The 20,115-nt window shown below is 38.9% G+C and overlaps 1 protein-coding gene across 3 annotated transcripts in view; it reads left to right on the top strand.

Annotated features, from left to right (window-relative positions):
* MCC (MCC regulator of WNT signaling pathway) overlaps positions 1-20,115 on the top strand; it is a 373,218-nt gene that overhangs the window by 168,179 nt on the left and 184,924 nt on the right. Inside the window, exon 1 of one of the 3 annotated variants that reach the window (XM_063454102.1) lies at positions 18,928-19,034. The exons of the other annotated variants lie outside the window; for them this stretch is intronic. Within the exon in view, the coding sequence (XP_063310172.1) occupies positions 19,023-19,034 (12 nt within the window). The 5' untranslated portion in view covers positions 18,928-19,022. Of the gene's footprint in view, positions 1-18,927; positions 19,035-20,115 lie in introns of those variants that run through there. 3 annotated transcript variants of the gene reach the window in all.

The following is a 20,115-nucleotide window of genomic DNA, read 5'->3' as shown; positions in this document are numbered from 1 at the left end:
ATAAGTTATAGGTGCTTTTTCAATGTTTTATTCAATTGTGTAAAATTCCAGAAAAGTCCCCCTTTTATATGTTCTATTAATTTTCTGTATTTGGTGCTGTCTGATCGATCTGTATATCTCTGCCTGTTAATCTGTTTGTCCTTTTTTTTTTGTTACATGTAGGTACATGCACACTTGTGTATGTATATGTGTCAGGATTATAATTGATCCAGCACACAGAACAGTATCACACCTAGGACTAAGGATAACGTCTAACCGGACCTTAGAATGGCCGGACTTAACATACCAGAGAATAGTCAGAATACTTACCGAGATCAGGGACACAGAAGGAGACACAACGATGAGGAAAGCCAGAAATCAGGGAAGTCGAAACAAAGCCAAAGTCAAATACCAGAAAAAACACGATCAGGAACACACTTTCGGATAACCAGCTAGTGGAAACCACGACAGGGCACTGACAAAAAGGTAATTTAGGTTTAAATAACCCTCTTAAGGCTGTAATAGGCTGTCTCTGAACTCTGACCTCAAAACGTGCATTTGTGTCTATGACATGACGTCGCACGCACGTTGGCGCCATCTTTCATGTGGGCGAAGGTAAGTTTACTATAAAAACCCGAACTGCAGCGGCCGGCGTTCTTAAGAACGTCGCACCCGCTGGGGACTGAAACGGAGGGAGATCAGGCATCTGCCTGCTGCAACCAAGGTAAGTATGAAATATCTCTGTCGCGTGGCTGCTTAGTTTATGTGCAGCCACACCAGCAGAAGAGCCAGGAGCTGTGACAATATGTAGCTATAGATACATATGCAATATTTGTGCAGACAACCATGATGGCTTCCATTGGGTAGTTCTATGCATCCGCATTCTCATCAGCACAAGACATACAGGGTATTATCTCAAACGATAATGAGCTTTGAAATCTAAGACTGCAGGGACATTTTACCAACAAGCTGAAATAGTTTGGGTTCTTAGAGTAACCTATTACTCTGTTATCTGCATAAATATAAGCCCTGTACACCAATATGAACAACACTTAGGAAATCACCTTGTAATGATAACAGCATTCCATCTTGGATGAAAGCTGTTCTAGTTTAGCCCTAATTACCTTAACGTATTTTACATAATACTCCAGCATTGTATACTTTATGATAAATATGAACATTACCCCATCACTACTAACAAATGACTGTATTACTGTAACGTGTGTATTCTAACATTTCTGCACCAATGCAAAGTAAACAAACATGCAATGGGTTTTAAACAAAAATAGAAAAAAATGAGCAATATGCAGATAAGGTTACCTAGGTCCATTGTGTCACCCTATAGCAGGTTCTGTCCTATTGTCCCAAAGCCATTATAGGAATGAGCATATCCCAGAATATTACACTTAAAAGTTATGCTATAAAAAAATAATCATGGACTTACTCTGGTGAAGATGTATTTACAGTATAATATGTTGTATGGGGTGAAATAAGGTCATTATGAGTATTCTGAAACTGCATCGGCAGGCTTTGTGGGTATATTTGCATGTATGCCATTGTAAGATTGCAAAACCTGTATTCCTAACACTATAAGGTTTGCCTACCTGTCTAGATGTCTGCCCCCTTCTCATTCCCTTGATGATTTCAAAGGTAGTTTTACTTGCCTATGCTCAATTGCAGAGATTGATGATCTCATCTAATTCAATGTTTCCCCAAAGGGAAGCATTGGAAAGCTAGACCAATCACATCACGTGCTCTGTATGAGCAGCATTTGATTAAATAGCGGAGTCTGACTCCATTATTCCTCCAGTGGCTGTCAGGGAGACATATCTCCTAAATGGAAAATTGAGATGAAGTAGTCTAGTAAGAAAACTGGCATTGATAAACCTTCAATGTGCCTATTCCTGAACTGATTCAACGGACTAGTAGGACAGAATTTGTAGTCAAAGTAGAACTTTCTCTGTTGTACAACACCAATGTAATACCTACTGCTGAACGTTCTGCAAAAGTTCAGACATCTATCATATTCGTCTGTTGTTTGTGCATGTTAAATGGCACCATCATGAACATTTTGGAGTGCTCTTGTGGGTCCTGTTCTGTCCCAGATTTTAAGGCCGTGTCCACATGTCAGCTGATAATACCCTGATAGCTGTACTGTCTGTAATAATAATAAATTATTGCTGGTCTAGTAAACATGCTATATTATGGCAACGTTGGGCAGGGCAGCTTTCTGCAATCTTATGTGTGAGTCATGTTAGTTGGTGTTACATAACTTTTATAGGCATGTTACGAGGGTTACAGGATTTATTCTCTAAGCCAGTGTTTTGTCTACTGGTTTATGTAGAATTTAGATGCCTTATGCCGTCAACTTCTTCATTCAGTGTTCAGCAAATACAACTGGGAGATATTAATTGTCTCCTTAATTCCATCCCTCGTTATGGGCTTTGGGTATTGAAATTTATTGTGGTTGTATATGTTGAGATCTCTTTAAATTGTGGCCATGTTAGTCCTAGTTCCCAGTGATCTATGCTTAAAGGGACACTATAGTCACCTGAACAACTACAGCTTAATGCATTTGTTCAGGTGAGATCTATAGCTCCCTGCAGGCAATCTAATGTAAACACTGTATTTTCAGAGAAAATACAGTGTTGACATTGATTGATAGGAATACCTCCAGTGGCCGTCACTCAGACGGCCACCAGAGGGACTTCCTATCATGTAGGGCCCTAAAAAGGCCTTGTACACGTCAGACGTCTGACATGTGCAGGAGAGAGGAGGCACTGTGTGCGCGCCTTCTCTCTCCAGCCTGTCAGCAGAGGAGAGGGGGCGGGCAAAGACCGCGAGCTGAGCTGTCAGTAGTGCGCTCAGGACTTCAGAGGGCGGCATGAATGCCACCCTATGAAGTATGTGCCAAGGGAGCAATGACGCTTCCAAATGGAAGCGTCGGATTGCTCCCTGCTCGCGCCCGCCTATTTAGTCATTTTGACGAAATAGGGGGCGCGGCTTCTCGAGGCTCCCGGCGCTGGAACCAGGTGAGTAAAATACTCTGCCTGGAGAGTCCCTTTAAAGATAAACTGACAAGTGCTCATGGATGAAGTAGTTGCCTTTCTGGTGTGTCATCACTTGACATGTCCAGCCACCCGAGGAGACCTAAATGTTGGTATGAATATTTTGTACACTAGTCAGTATGATTTTTCTTTCTTTTAACTTTTACAGATTCTAAAGTTGTTGTTTTTTAAAAACAATTTTTTTAAATAAATATACATTTGATGATTATTGTATGCACTAATACATTTCATGGTAATACATTTAATTGTATGGCAATAATACAGCTATATATTGTTTCTGGCTTCTTGTCTCTTCGTCTTTGTATATTACTCTGTCCATTGTCCTCTTGAGCTCTAAGTCTGAAAGTTGTCCCTTTCAAAATGAGAAGAACAGGAGTCCACAGAAGGAATGATCATCCTGCTTGCTTTATGGTTTATTCAGCTGTTGACATGAATACCCTTGCAGTGTTTGAACCCCTGTTCCTCTCTGTATGGAAAACGGATAATTACATGTTACAAAAATGTTTGTAAAGATTTTGGAGCGTTCTAAACTCAGGCAAAGTAACTACTTAAAGTAAATCATTTTCTAACCTAATATTTCTTATCACCAGTCATTGGTGGCTAACAATTTAAGATGAATAGACTATTCGTGACCAATTGTATTGTATGTACACAGTCTTTCACTGCCTCTTTTCATTTTAGATAATAATTAATAAGAAGTTAGATTATTTTTACCCAGCCTGGGTATTTGAAGACTGTGCTTCATTATACTTGTGCTCCTTTCTGTTATTAACCTAATTCAAACATTGTATGCAGTGTGTATTCAATTTATCTTTTTGATAAATAGCACTTATACGATATATATAGATATAATATGGAACTATGCCAAGATGCATTAACACAGTATACTTTGAGATTGTATGGTGAGAACTTGCACCTTGATTAGTTGACACCAGATTAGTAATTAAAAAGACATTGTGATTATTTTTTTCCTTCACATTTAATGAAATATCTTCCATATCTATCTAAAATGGTCACCCTTAGAATAAAAAATAAAATCCTTCTGATAAGGCTTGTTAAGTATGAGAAAGTATTTTAATTTGACAGCTCAGATAAGGTCAATTCTTTCAGATTTTCTGGAATTCAGTTATCAAGCGTATTATTGATTTACTTCACTTGCTTGCATAATTCATTGTTGTAGTAGGGCAATAAAACCAGTGAACAGCAAAACTGGTGGTGTCAAAATTATCAGTAGTTTCAAATGGGAAGTCAAGTGGCAAAAGAAAAATACTTGCATACACCAGATTAATTCTCCACTGATATACTCAGGGTGATTAACCCCTTAAGGACACATGACATGTGTGACATGTCATGATTCCCTTTTATTCCAGAAGTTTGGTCCTTAAGGGGTTAATCAAAATGTCACAGACATTGTACACTTCAAACAAATAAATAAGACATTTGGCCACCTCTTGTCTAATCTGTTGAAAGAATGATCTGAGAAACCCATGTTCTAGAGTAGTCAGAGCATGGAGCTTCCTGGTCTGCTATTTTGTCCATGTCTAAATAACCTAAGAGCTTGGTGATCATAGAACTAGGCAGGCTAATTTCCCTCTGAACCTTGTCCAGGATTTCTGACAGATTATGCACACAGGAAAGTAAAAGTTATTTGAACAGCTTCCAAGCAAGGGGAACATATCACTCCACTAGGGACTGTCCAACAGATGAAGTATTTCATTTTCCTGGAAGAAGCCGTGTTTCAATTGTGAATATTCCAATATATTAAAATACACATCACCTTTCAATAGCAGATTTCAAACTTAGAACATCACAAAATATATCTGAGGAGTTTAGCCTCCTTAGTGCTGGGAGCAATGGCGAGGAAATTCGATATTAAAATGTTCAAGTCATGCAGAACAAATGGCAGAAAAGAATCACAGATAACCCTAGCGGAATTGATTTTCTGTATATTTACCAATTGTTCGTAACTTGTTCTTTCATGGTGTCCTCAGTAATGAGATAATGTCAACTCATGTCTTTGCGACAATAATCCAAGCTAAATTTGGGATTTACGCCGTTTTTATATGTGGTTATATAACTCAGTTTCCTTTGTTCTACCAAAAATTGTAACTAATGTTCTAAAAATACAAAACAACAAAAGATCAAACACACTTATGATCTGTGTTATAATTAGTCTTGAACCCATCAACTATATGACTTCTGGCATAACCATTTCATAATGTATTTATTAGAAGTTGATTTGTACAGCCCCATTGAATGAATCCACATTTTCCATATAGAAAACACATGTTGCTTTTCTTTGAATTACTCCCTGGTATTCAGGGTCTATGAAATCATTCTGTTTAAAGTGGCATACAGGCTTTTCTTTCCTTTTATTTTTTCTTTATTTTCTGAAGGGTGATTAATTGTTATTTTTTAATGTTTTTATGAAGGGTCTGTGACTTGGAAAAATACGGCACACATAAGACAGAATATCATTAATTCTCAGGCCCCATGCGCCATATTAGTATAACATTTATTTTTGTTTTCAAATGTTTAAAACAGATAAAACAATTGTATGCTATTCTCATTAACTCTTTGCCATTGAGAAAATATTTTTGACTGGTTTTCATTTAACATCACCAACTAAACTAGTGGATTGTGGGTTTTGAATTAACCAAGTATTGAATGCTGTTTGGTGACATCGTTTGATTGCATGTGAGGGGGGGGGGGGATCACCAGGCACACACGCTAAAGCTGCACTGCCTGAGCCGAAACAAGGCATAGGACATAGCCATCCACTCTCCAGAGAACATGCAGAAACCTATGTGATTCCCAGGAAGACTCAAACAGTCACTCACACTAGGGAGAAGTGTGCCCACACTTGGTAGGTAGGATTGATGCTTAAGTCAGTTGAATCGGACCCTCACAGTGCCTGACACTGTGTATCCGCTGTGGTGGGGATTGTGCAAATAGCTGCACTTTCTCCTACCCTTACTGTCCTTGTCCCAGTTACCTGCCTCTCTATCTGGTGATGTATATGCAGCTATAGGGTTTAGTGATAGTAGAAATCACTACAAGAAGCCTGCAATAGCTGTGGTGTCTAATGAATACAATAACGCATTCTAGTAGTTGTACATAACTCGCACTCAAAACTTGTAGTAACAGATTTATATTGTGATGTGATGGATAATTCTTTATTTCACCCTGGCATGCAATCAGCACAAATAGGCCATTAAACTGAGCCAGGAATAATAGTATGGGCAATGTCTGCAAACCTCTGCAATTAGGAAATGCTAAATATATTCTGCATAGCTTAACAAGAACTTTGGCTTGCTACTTAGCGTCTTCTGTGTCTTATGATGTGCACAAGGATTTGTACTTTTCCTTCGCTTTCCAGACAAAAAAGGAGATATTCAGAGACACCTTTATTTGAAGACTGGTTGGGGGAAAAAAAAGGCAAACTTTGTCAAAGTCCAAAATAAACCAAAATTGCTTCTTTAGAGCCAGTGTTGTGAAGCCATCCTTTGAGTAGCCTCAGTACATGGTTACGCTAATATTAATCCAGTGCAAATGTATCCTTTAAATAACTCATCCGTCTATATTTTAAGAAATATTTCATATGTTTAAAAATACTTCCTTTCCAGATTAAAAATCTGTTTTGAGCAGTTTGTAAACAAAAGGAAACAAAGTGGACATAATTATAAAAAAGGTTTCTGTTTATTTTCAGTTTTCACTTTCTATGTTTTTGTAACATATTATGCAAAACTGTAGAATAAACTGGTTTAATATTGTTTTGTTTTTTTTTATCTGATCTTCTGCAAACAGAATATCTTATATTTATGAGGCCATTATACTTTTAGATTGGTTCATTCATCTATTTAATTGAATATGAAAAGAGCAGCTATCATGTCCCAGGATTTTAATAAAAATGTTTTAACCAATCCCGAAAGAGAGAGAGTCATTGTTAAAGCTCTGTCCTTTACACATGGTAGTTACCAAAGATAAATATACAGGTGAGATATAAATAATGTTTCTGGTTTTCCATACTTATTTACAATTTTTGTCCTGCCTGTGCATCACAGATAAAAACATTAAAGGGACACTATGGACACCATAACCACTACAGCTAAATGTAGTGGTGTCAGAGCATGTACAGTGCTAAGGAATTTGCTGGCGCTATCTAAATAAAATGATAATAATGTAGCTTTTAGCAGGAGGCTGTGCATTGTGAACTCAGTGTTTTCAATGCTGCCTTAGTCCACCCCTAACTGCTCCCTCTTTTTTCATCTGTGGGAGCGCTGGGAGGAAGATAATTTTTGTTAAGAAATTTAGTAGTTTGAAGGGTTATGCTTTGATTTTTTTTCTACAAATCTGTTTTTAAAAAATCTTTTTTTGCAGTTAAAGCACATCTTGTTCATTTCATTTCAAATCCATTGTGGTGGTGTATAGAGCCAAAAAGATTAGAATTGTGTCGATGTCCCAATATTTATGGATCTGACTGTATATAATGCCAATATACCAGAGTATTGCAGTATGCAATGATACCTTTTTTTATTGGACTAACATAATATTTCAAAGACAAGCTTTCAAGAGTTTTCCTCTCTTCTTCTGGTCTGAAGCAATTCTGATCAATCTGATCTGAGTTTAACACGTGAAACAACTGATGATAGAGAATGGGAGGGAGGTGGTGAGTGGGGTGTCATAAATAGCATAAAAGGTGAAAGGTCCAGGTTGGCTGAGAATAGCCAGAAAAAGTAAATAAACAGAGGAGAGTCAATCAGCTAGTTGAAGAAAAAATAAAAACACAAAAAGAAGAAGAAAACAGCGGATCAGGGCATGCAAGTAAATAGCTGCATATATGTATATAACTTGATCCAATAAAGGTGAAGCGAGAACATTGAAAAATAACTATTTAAGACATTAAAGGATCACTATAGGGTCAGGTACACACACATGTATTCCTGACCCTATAGTATTAAAACCACCATCTAGCCCCCTTGGGCCCCTCATGCCTCCATAAATATAGCAAAATCTTACTTGAATTCAAACCTGAAGCTGTGGCTCTGCATGCTGTTTGCCTGATCCAATCACAATGCTTCCCCATAGGATTGGCTGAGACTGACAAAGAGGCAGATCAGGGGCAGAGCCAGCACAATTCAAACACAGCCCTGGCCAATCAGCATCTCCTCGTAGATATGAATTGAATCAATTAATTTCTATGAGGAAAGTTCAGTGTCTGCATGCAGAGGGAGGAGATACTGAATGTTTGGATGCATTTTAGGCAGCCTAGACCCAGGAAGGATCTCTAACAGCTATCTGAGGAGTGGCCAGTTGAGTTACCACTAGGCTGTAATATAAACAGCTTTTTCTCTGAAAAGACAGTGTTTACAGCAAAAAGCCTAAAGGTAATGATTCTACTCACCAGAACAAATTCAATAAGCTGTAGTTGTTCTGGTGACTATAGTGTCCCTTTAAGATGTGTGTTTATATAACGTTTTGGTAGTGGGTGAGAAAGCCAGAGTCTACATTAAAGGACCACTCTAGGCACCCAGACCACTTCAGCTTAATGAGGTGGTCTGGGTGCCAGGTCCTTCTAGGGTTAACCCATTTTTTCATAAACATAGCGTTTCAGAGAAACTGCTATGTTTATGAATGGGTTAAGCCTTCCCCCTATGTCCTCTAGTGGCTGTCTCACTGACAGCCGCTAGAGGCGCTTGCGTGATTCTCACTGTGAAAATCACAGTGAGAGCACGCAAGCGTCCATAGGAAAGCATTATGAATGCTTTCCTATGTGACCGGCTGAATGCGCGCACAGCTCTTGCCGCGCGTGCGCATTCAGCCGACGGGGAGGAGAAGAGGAGGATCGGAGGAGGAGAGCAGGAGGAGATCTCTCCGCCCAGCGCTGGAAAAAGGTAAGATTTAACCCCTTTCCCCTTTCCAGAGCCGGGCGGGAGGGCGTCCCTGAGGGTGGGGGCACCCTCAGGGCACTCTAGTGCCAGGAAAACGAGTATGTTTTCCTGGCACTAGAGTGGTCCTTTAAGTCCTTCATTTCTGGTGTTGAAATGTGTGATCATTTTCATCTCAAATGTCTTTCGTCCATGAGAGTCTTTGAAATTCCATTTAAGAACTTTAATCCTGAGGTTTTGGATGGAGTGACCAGTCTGGGTGAAGTGATGACCTACAGGGGTACAATATCTGTTTTCCTTGAGTGTCTGTGTATTCATTCTGAGATGCAGCTTAAGGCCAGTTTCTCCAATGTAGCAACCTTTGTCACACACTGTACACTGTATCATGAACACCACATTTGCAGATGTGCATGAATATTATTCCTTAATGTTGTGTGATTTGTTATTGTGTCTGGTGTGTTGCCACAGTTTGCAGAGTGATTTGTTGCATTGTACAGAGCTCCTGTTCTGTAGTCAATTTGCTGCGGACCAATCTCTGTCTCAGGTTGGGCGGTTGTTTGAATGCTAGTATGAACTATTTATTTGAGTGTGGGGTCCTCTGAAATTATTGGTTGTATCTCTTTAATAATTTTACGTACTCCTTCTAGAGTTGGGTTGTATGTAACTACTAGAGGTATTCTTGTTTTGTTTTCCTTTTCTTTGTATTGTAGGAGCCTTTCCCATGGTGTTTAGGGCAGATCTTATTAGATATTGTCCTTTCCTTGTAGCCCTTTCGCCTAAATGACTGACAGTGTACTCGGGTGCTGATCTGTCTTTTCTATCAGAGCAAATGTGGTGATATCTGATAGCCTAGCTGTAGATGATACCTTGTTTGGTATGATGGGGATGGAAGCTGGAATTGTGCAGGTAGCTGTACCTGTCTGTGGGTTTTCTATATACAGACGAATGAAGAATGCCCTTGGTGACAGGTATTGTGCAGTCCAAGAAACTCACACTATGATTTGAAAAGTTCATTTTAAGGTTTATTGACGGATGGAATGAATTGAATGATTTATGGAGGTCTATAAGGCTTTATTCTCCTTCTGTCCATATTATGAAAATATCATCGATGTAACGATAATGTGTATATGGTTTGTGGGGCTGTGTACATAAAATCTGTTTACTTTGTCAGCCATGAAAAGATTAGCGTATTTAGGTGACATTTTTGTGCCCTTATCTCTAGATAGATAAATATAGAAACTGTATTGGTCAGTACTTCTCAATATCTATAGCTATTAAAGCCCTAAATATAAAATTCACTTTAAATTCCCCAAAAAATCTCACTTTGGTGAAAACCCTGAATGTAATACAGTAGTAGGCAAATAAGAAATCCCATTCCAGTTTGTCAGGTAAAGAGTTTAATCTCAGATCTTGTAAATAGTTGTAAATATAAAGCACAGTGCAATATGAAGCTCTGTGTTTCCTTGTTTTTAATTTGGAGAATGTGTTCCGGAGAGTAACTGTGTAGTTTTGAGGAATTATTCAGATAGTAAATACCATAACTACTGATAGGGTATTTAAATACCTGTACGTACTTCCTGAGCTTCCAGCGACATCTTCCACAGATGCTCTGATTGTGTACTTGGTTATTTACACTGTGGAATTGCTCTCATGGTGCTGTACACTCCCATTTACATGTACACTTGTTGATTTATGGCTTAAATGATTTGAAGCTCTATGCACTCATGTTCCAGGATATCATGGTATGATGAATGTCAAATTAAAAAACAAAACAATAGTTGGCCTAGATTGCAGTTTCAGTAACTGGTTTATTGTTTTCTGACTTTTAACACAGTTAGTATTTCATGACAGTTGCCAAAATGATCACTATCCAAGTGTCACAAACATTTTCCTTGCTGGTTACCAGCTTGCCAAAGTCAGAAAAGATTATCATTGTAAAACTAGACCTAAACCGTGATTGTATTGTTTATTTTTTCCATGTCATGCATAAAAGACAGATGTCACATAGTTAATTTATTTATTTTGAATGGAATCTTTAAGGATTTTTGATTGCGTTACGGGCAGCCAAGTGTAATCATTGCTAAAGGTGACGTATCTCATTAATTTAGTTATTCTTTATGGACATTGTAAGTGTACATGTGTGTTTTTAATCTACTTCTTACTTCTAAACTGACATTTGAGATCTTATCTATTTTGCTAGTTACAGCAAAATCAGCATCAGCTGGTAACATGTTGATAAATATCACATATAAGATTGTAATTTCTTAAGTTTTCTAATTTTTTTTATTAATAGCTTTTAATGGCTCTTGGGTTTTGCAAACAGTAGGAAAGTGACAATTTCTCTTTAACTGGGACGTCTCACACTTGCAAAGAACAGCAAAATCACAGCTTTCAGTCAAAAAATGATTATTTTTTTTAGTACCCCAGTCCCTTTTGCAGCCTAGATGTTCTTTCGTATGAGCACAAATCTGAGATTGTAAGCAAACAGTCAATATTTTTATGGAAGAAGAGTATATTGTTATTACTAATTAACTGGCTATCTTCATCAAACCTCCCAATTTGCGGATTTTTTTTTTTTTTTTACAAAATTCACAATTTCTAATTCTCCATCTTGGAGCTTTTAAAACATTGATTGCATTGGTCCATTGACAGCATCTTAAAGCCTGTAGCAACAATTTATTTTCTAGTTTGCTAGTGTCTGACAATAAATTACTGTTATCATCGAAAGATGTGCTCTGCTTGCTTAGTGTACCTAATTGTTAAGCAATATCTTAGCACATGTCCCCTCTGTGTGATTTCATGCCTCTGATATGAGATACTGTAATTGGATCAGCACATGTGTCTGGAATAATGGTGGGTGTATGACTTACAATTCCGATAACACACTTCCCATGTGATCTACAAAGGATGGCTCACAGCCGTCTCTTACCATATTAATGGGTGTTGGGTGCAGACACTACTTATGTCAGCAAACGCTTCAGCAAAATAAACATTTATTATCCTATTGTATTGCCCAATTGTGAATGCAATCACTGGCTGTTTTTGTATCATGGTTTTCATACTAAAATGTGTAAAGCTGTGCACTAAACAAGGTATTAGAATAAAAGATATAAATCATATTCCGAGTTTTAGATTTCTTTAAATATCATTATGTGATACCGCTTGCACATGGTGTCTATATATTCTGTAGTGTTCTGTTAGACATTGCTTATAAAGACCAGTCTTCGTAAAGAGGAACAATCTTCAACTGTATTCTTGGCACTGATACATTACGCAGTATCAAGTAGATGAGTTAAATGTGATAGCTCTATGCAGAAACTAGTAATGATGATTTATGCACTCCACATGATGGGTACACTTAAAGTAGATGTAATAGTTGGAAAAAGTACCAGTGAGGGAAATATGGTTCTTTTGAGCATGATTGTGGTTTTGCGATAGTCTTAAATTTATTATTTACCAAAAGACATCCTAAAGCATTGCCCTTTAACATATCTTGACTTAGTTGTAATTATTTAGTATTGCTCTACTGCTGGGATTACAAATAAAATTCTGGTAAAAATAAATAACAATGATGGAATTCTGTAACCGCACAGAAGCTAAAAAAAAAAAGGACCCATAAACCGTGTCAAACATAATTTACACATCAGAACTAAGACTGTGAAGAAAAGGTGGTAGGGAGGGGGGTCTCCTTGTAAATTCTCTTGCAACACACAGTTCCAGTGATCACCATTTGTATCTTCTAAGTTAGAAGGAATAGATTTGTAAAAACAGTTTGAAAAGGTTTGTTTGTAAGATATATTTTGACACAAGTATAAATGAACATATTCTTCTGGGATCAGTGAGGCAAATCCTGATGTCTATTGTTGTTTGTGTTTTTGCTTCCCAAACATTTTGAGTTCTGAGCGAAGTTCAGACAAATTACAGTGAGAACCCAGATAAGTCCGTTGCCCCCAACACCAATCATTCACTAAATCCGCCCAATCAGGTTTACACGGATTTTCACAAAAGTGAGAATTCTGGGTGAATTTAAAGTGAATTAAAAAAAAAAAATTCTGTAAACATTTCCTGAATTTTTCAGTTTAACTACTAAAATTTGAAATTTACTTTGAATTCACTTAGAATTCTCACTTTAGTTCATAACCCTGAAAAGATATACTTCATTGTGACAAATCCAGCGCTCTCCCACTGGGGATCTCGGCAGGGGACGTGGCGGCATTGGGGGACACCTACCATATGCCCTTAGTTAAGGATCATCTCAAATATCTGGGGGTACTACTACCAAGCGACCCGGATAAACTTTATGACCTCAACTATGCCCCACTTATACGAACCCTGATTCGAGACTTAGATAAATGGCAGGACAGACCCATATCCTGGATAGGCCGTCTGCATACCGTTAAGATGAATGTCCTCCCCCGCATATTATTCCTTTTTCAAGCACTACCGGTAAAGATCCTAAAATCAGATCTTGCACACCTACAAAGGGCTATAGGGAACTTTATCTGGCAAAATAATTGCCATAGGATATCCAGGAATATCCTATACAGACATAAACAGAGAGGTGGAATGGGCCTACCACACTTATACTATTACTACCTAGCGGCCCAACTGGCACAGGTGGCCATGTGGCACGTGCCTCTAGAAGAGAGGCGGTGGGTGGACCTAGAGTCCCTCATGACTGGACTTGATCTCCCACAATACCACATGTGGGTCCCAAAGCCAGACAGGCCTATCCTACGAGCAACGTACCCAGCAATTTTGAACTCCCTGAGAATTTGGGACCAAACGGCAATAAAATACAAATTGGCATCGTCCCCATCACCACTCATCCCCCTCCTGAGGAACAGGGATTTTCCGCCAGGAATATCAGCAAGGGATTATAAGAACATAGAAAGGGTGGGCATACAAAGAATTTGTCATATGTACGAAGGGGGCCAATTGGTATCCTTTGCACATTTACAACAACTAGCACACCTCACCCCCACAGACTTCTTTAGGTACATGCAAATTAGGGATTATGTGCAACAACCAAGAATACAACAGGCAGCCCGAGGTACCCCAACTTTCTTTGTGAAGATGTGTCTCAAAGAAATTGCACAACGAGGACTCATCACTATTATATATGCACACCTTTGCTCAGAAACACAAGAATGGGGAACCTTAACATACACAGATGCATGGGAAAAAGATTTAGGGGAAGTGCTAGAAGGAGTGGAATGGAGGGAAATATGGGAGGCCAACACCTCAGTATCCATGTGTGTAACCCACCAGGAACAGGCGTACAAAACTATGTTTCGGTGGTACACCACACCAGCCAAATTGCACTCTATGCGCCAAACACCCACTGACACTTGTTGGAGGGGATGTGGAATAAAGGGTACTTATATCCACATGTGGTAGGAATGCCCCCTAGCACACTCCTATTGGTTAAAAATATGCCACCTGATAGAAAGGATATTCCACAGAGCGCCGGCCCTGAACCCATGGACGTACTTACTTAACAGACCTTTAGACGAGTGGACACGAAGGGGGAACAAAAACTGATCCATAAGATCACACTGGCAGCTAGGAAGGCAATGGCACAGGCTTGGCTACAAACGACACTACCGCCCATACAAAGGGTTATATCTAACCTAAAAGAAATACACCTCATGGACAACTTAACCGCCCGACTGAAAGGAACATTACCTAGTTTCGACAAATTATGGGACCCATGGCACAATAGTGACGTGGTCTGAAGACCCGCTCACCCTGACCCACACACGTAAAGGGGGGGAACGACTCAAGACCGAACACAAATAGCATTCAAACAGGGTCTGGAAATAACACCGCGGACCCAGATAACGTATCAGGATACGTTGCCCCGCCGCAGGACTCCATCCCCCTACCCCCCCTTCTCTCCATCTCCCCACTTCCCCTGCACTCTTCCTCTACTCAACTTTTTCTTCTGTCCTTTACTCATATACTTTACCTCCCTCTCTTCTTATCTCTATTTCTATATACTCTTGGTGACAACACAAGCTATAATGTACTAAGCAGAAGTAGGATATAAACCTACCTAGACACTGTACACTATATAAAGCCCACTTTCGAGGTCAAGAAATGTGACACCAGTATTGATTTTTCCAATGTTTATTATACATCTTAATGGTAGTGCACTTACAAGCAATGTATGATATTATTCAGTTACTGTTTTAAAAAAAAAAAAAACTCTTGACACGGAGACAAGAGGACCTACGGCTACACAGCCTAATGTTTATGTTCAGGAAAGCACATGGTGGCCAGAACCGTGATTACATGGGCTTCTGCGTAAGCCGTGATACAACTGTGTTTATTCATGTCGGTGAAAGCCGTGATGCAACTGTGTTTACTTATGCTCTGTCAAGTGCAAAAATAAAGAAATAAAAAATAAATAAAGATATACTTCGTTGTGGACAAATGTTCATATTAGCAGTTGACTTGATTAGTGTATTCCTTTTGTTAGTTAAAACAGCCTTTCTAAGCCTATGCAGTTGGAAACTTGTTAAGGCAAAATGCCAGGGCTATATTGTTTATCTTTTTTTGTAAAACCACTATGGAGTCCTGAAAATATGACAAAATTGGATTAGAATCACTAAACCTCTGCAGCTATACTAAATAAGCAGTTGACCCAATTAATCCTAGTGTTGGACACAGCAGTAGAACTACTGCCGTATCTGTACCCTCAGACTGAGTGGACCCATCTGATGGTATTGCAGGAAAGGGGTCTGGCTAGGCGCTATGTCCCTTTAACAGCACGACCTGCCAACTTTCACATCTGCGATGCCGGGAGGAAGTGAGTTCAGGTCACTTCCTCCCAGCTACAAGAACAGCAACGCCTGAGGTAGACGAGCATCTCAAAACGAGTGTGAGAAGCAAGGAGAGACCTAGTTTCAGGTCCACATGCTCATCAGACTCAGCCAGCAGCAGGACGCCAGACAAGCCACCCTCCTGCACATAAAAAGTATGTGAACAGGATGGCGGCTAAAAATGTAAAAAAAATCTAACATATATGTGTGTATGTATCTATGTGTGTATCTTTGTGTCAGTGAGTGCATCAGTGTGTTTGTGTTCAGAGTATGTACCTGCGTGTCAGGGTGTTTGGATATATCAGAGGGTGTATCTGTGTGTCAGGATGTTTGGATGTATCTGAGTGTCCGGATGTTTATATGTGTGCTCTTAGGTCAGTAAGGGCATGCCAGCAATGCAGTGGCTATGGGAGGGGTTATGGGAGGTCCTTCCTGGAATCTCTGCATGTCAACCAGGTGTACATATGTCACTCTGATCAGCAGCTCACCTGGCCAACCTTTTTAGTATTGTCCATCCACAGAGTGCTTTTTAAAGATCTTTCTGTGGGAAGAAACACCCAGAGTTTATGTTGCACAGTGCAAAAACATTTAATTCCTTGCATGCTTTGCTGGTATTATGGACATTTCTGTGATGTCAGCGGATGTGTTGAAGCTGCTGGTTCACATATTGTTTATTTCTATATTACAGATTGTGCTGGGTGTTTTTGTGTATCTATAAACTCACGTGGTGATCGTACTGAGTGGATTATTTGAGCATTTTTATAGATTTTCTTTTACTGTCCTCCATACTGTATGTACTAAAATTGCTGTTCATCGTTTCATATCTTCGTTATTTTAAATCTGTCAGATTGTTTGAGAGGTAAATTATGCTGCTTAATTGAAGATGTGATGTAAAATATCGTAGAAGATGCATGGATCTTGGATTGTAGAGTCGACCTCTATTAAGGCTCTCTCTCATATTGCTGAGAACAACTAAAAGCATCCTCACAACTTTCAGAAGGTAAACACATTGCCAGGTTAGCTTGATCGCTGAGTAAACTTTTAACAGGTAATTGCTTAATTTGTTTTCTGTAAAACAGACAATGTCTTAAACCAGCATTTCTGCTACAGTCCAGCAGATTAATAGCAAATTTGTATCCATACCTTGCTACACTTGCACATATTCCTGCCCAGTAAAAAAATGCACAAAATTGTTTTTTTTACTTTATTTTTACTTTATTTCATGTGTTGTCCCTGTGACAACATGAACAAGTGTTCTGGATTTCTTTGCTTGGTAATAAAGGGGTTAAATGCAGCTTGAGCTCTAAAAAAAACCCCAAATCAACATGTGTCCATGAATGACCTAACATTTAAAAGCCTCTAGTTAACCCTTGGATATTATGCTTAGGTTAATTAAATATTGCCTTTGAGACTTGAAAGGGTTAAAAGAATGCTGTCTGTGTAATAGTTTTTTTTGTGGTACAAATCTCTTTCCTCTGCATGACATTCCTTGAACACCAATGGTGCTAAGGAAGAAGAAAATATTTCGGGAAATACCAAGAATGCTGCCTTGTCCGGCCTTTCCTATTGTTAAGGTTTTTTTGATATGTGGCCAATTTTTGGTCTCTTTTGTATTCGTAATAGTATTTTTGTATCTGGACCCCACCTAAAATGAGCCTACAATTCTTTAACGGAATTGCAGAATTCTTTCATAGTGTGATCCTGAGCACATGCAAGGGCTTTGTCAAAGCAATGTCCTTAACCTCCTGCCATTCCACAGATCCTCTTCCATTTCTCGCATTTTCCTCTGGATGGGGGCAACGAACTTCCTTGTGGTCCGGTGGCTGCAGTTTGAATGTCTTTTTCAATGCATGGTGTCATTCTAGTTATACTTATAGATTGTGTGTAATGTAAAATGCTTCCCAATCACTAGGGAGACAACCAAAATCCCCTCACAAGTGCAACACTGTAACGCTCCTTACGGATGGATTACATAATATCAGCAACAAAAATGAACTCTAGTTGGAACTGGAACATAGAATGTGACTGCAGATAAGAACCATTCGGCCCATCTAGTCTGCCCAATTTTCTAAATACTTTCATTAGTCCCTGGCCTATCATTATTATTATTATTATTATTATAGCTTTCTGCCTATCCCACGCATGCTTAAACTCAGTTTCTTGGAACTGTGGCCCTGCTACACTTCTGCCCCTAAGGAAGATCCTGAAAATAGACCCTAACACGAGATACCGTCTGTTCACCTTATAATTTGTAGCTTTGTTTACTTTTTGCAAGATAGATTGATAATTGTTGTTGTTTTCCCAGGTGTTGTGTAGAATTTTTAATAAAATCTACCGGTAGTTTTCTTTTGGTTTTGTTGCAACAGTGTTTTCATTCATAATTCAACACAAATTGTTCTCTTCGTTAATTAATTGCCCCTTAAATATTTTGTATTTTATTTTATGTTAATCACCATTACTAAGCTCTGTCTAAAAAGCCACTGAATCGGCAAAAAAAAAAAAAGACTGCATCGATTTATTTGTAAGATATTTTGTGTGAATGTATTTTGTTATTATGAAAATGCTGCATGTTATGTGAATGCAATTGTCCGATATGACCAAATAACCTTCCTGCTTATAGGGGGTTTGGTACTTAGCCACATATATATGTCATCCTCGTGTACGTGGAGTTGATTTGGAAGGGTTAATAAATTAGAGCCTTTATATTTAATGTCATTGTCCGACATTTCCGTAAACATGGCTGGTATAAGATTGTAAATAGGAGACAGGCCTTCATCTAGAAGACTACATTATCAAATATTATGAGCCTGTACAGTGACTCACTAGTATTTTTTATTTATGATTGGTTTTATACCCTTATGCTGCTGTCATGATTTTACTATTTCTGGGAACAAGGCTGGCTTGGTTTGATGGCCTCCCCCAGCTATTTTCACATTGCTGCTATTTGTATGTTGCTGTTTCTGTGCTTGTTGACCTGCCTGAAAGGCACAAGGATGCACTGTAGTTAGTAAACTACTGGGTGGGAGAGGCTCTGATTTCCTTTTAGGAAGTTGGCTGCAGGGTGTCTCGGTTTTGAAATCTGTAGGCTTCCTCTGGATCGTCTAAGATTACACTGGAGAGGACTGACTGAGAAAAGTCTTGCACAATGATTGCTTACGAATTACATATTACAATTTCTAATCTATCATGGCTTCAGATGCTACTTCGTGCTTGGTAAACATTCTAGACTGCTTCTATATTCCAGAACACAGTTGACCTTCATGAAGCCGCAGGTACGTGTAGATATACCTTGAGATTGTATGCAGTGGTACACTCATTTCAGTAAGAGTTCAATCAGACCCCTGGCTGCCTTTGTAAGGCTTTTTGTATGATTCTAAGATTCAGCTATTTTTCTATTGTATGTAGAAATCTGAATACATGTAGGCAGAGGTTGATTATGCCTGGAAGAGGTTAAATCACTAATCAGATTCCCTCCTGCCGGTTCCCCATATTGTACTTGGGTGACTGCTTTTTCTGTAATAACCAGCGAGCGAGTGATCAAAGGCTCAAGCCATAGCTGGTGCATGACTTGGCTGCTGTACAGAGCTATTTTTACTCGCAAAAAGCAATTCATCTTCTTTTCTGCCTTTTCGATGGGAGACATCAGCCAGGTCTCATGTGACTTATGTCTAAGTTGTCCTGCTCCACTATACTCCAAAGTGATGCAACCATCAGTCCACGAGCACCCAGTTCGCTTTATGTGGTCAGGAAGAATTAGATTTTAACTGCTGTAATTATTAGTGAAATCTGTTATTGTTTTGTCTGCCTCGGCACCAAAGGAGCCTCTAGACAAATTGCACTGTCATACTTATTACATTATTATATTGAAGCTTGTTTTTACAAGGAACTTTGTTATTAAATGGTAATTGTGCCCTTTTGCTGGCAATGGGTTCATGCTTCTCCTGGGGTCCTATTGTTCCTGGTTTGTAATGGGTATTGTGAAGTTCATTACGCTGACATCCCCCCGCCTTGTTTTACTGGATTGGGCTGTATGTTAATCTCTATCCATCATTTTGCCATGCCTGTACTGCAGACATTATTGATCCGCTTTCAAGTTACTGTACTTGATGCAATTAATTGGAGTATTGTACTAGAGAAACATCATTTATCATTTTGTTTTCTGCAGGTTATTTATTTATTTTAAGGTGTAGAGTAAACAAGAGCCTGAAACACGGGCATTTTGGGGATTTGCAGGAAGAGAGTCTCTACAACAACTTATTTTGAACCATTACAGGGACATTCTATGCACTATAACCACTACAGCACTCTGTTGTTATGGTGCCAGTAGTCCACAAGGCACCATCTGCCGGTAAT

The sequence above is a fragment of the Pelobates fuscus genome, chromosome 5, assembly GCF_036172605.1.
Source record: "Pelobates fuscus isolate aPelFus1 chromosome 5, aPelFus1.pri, whole genome shotgun sequence".
Taxonomy (NCBI): Eukaryota; Metazoa; Chordata; class Amphibia; order Anura; family Pelobatidae; genus Pelobates; species Pelobates fuscus.
Note: the sequence above shows the minus strand (reverse complement) of the source record. Positions and strands in the feature narration are given on the sequence as shown.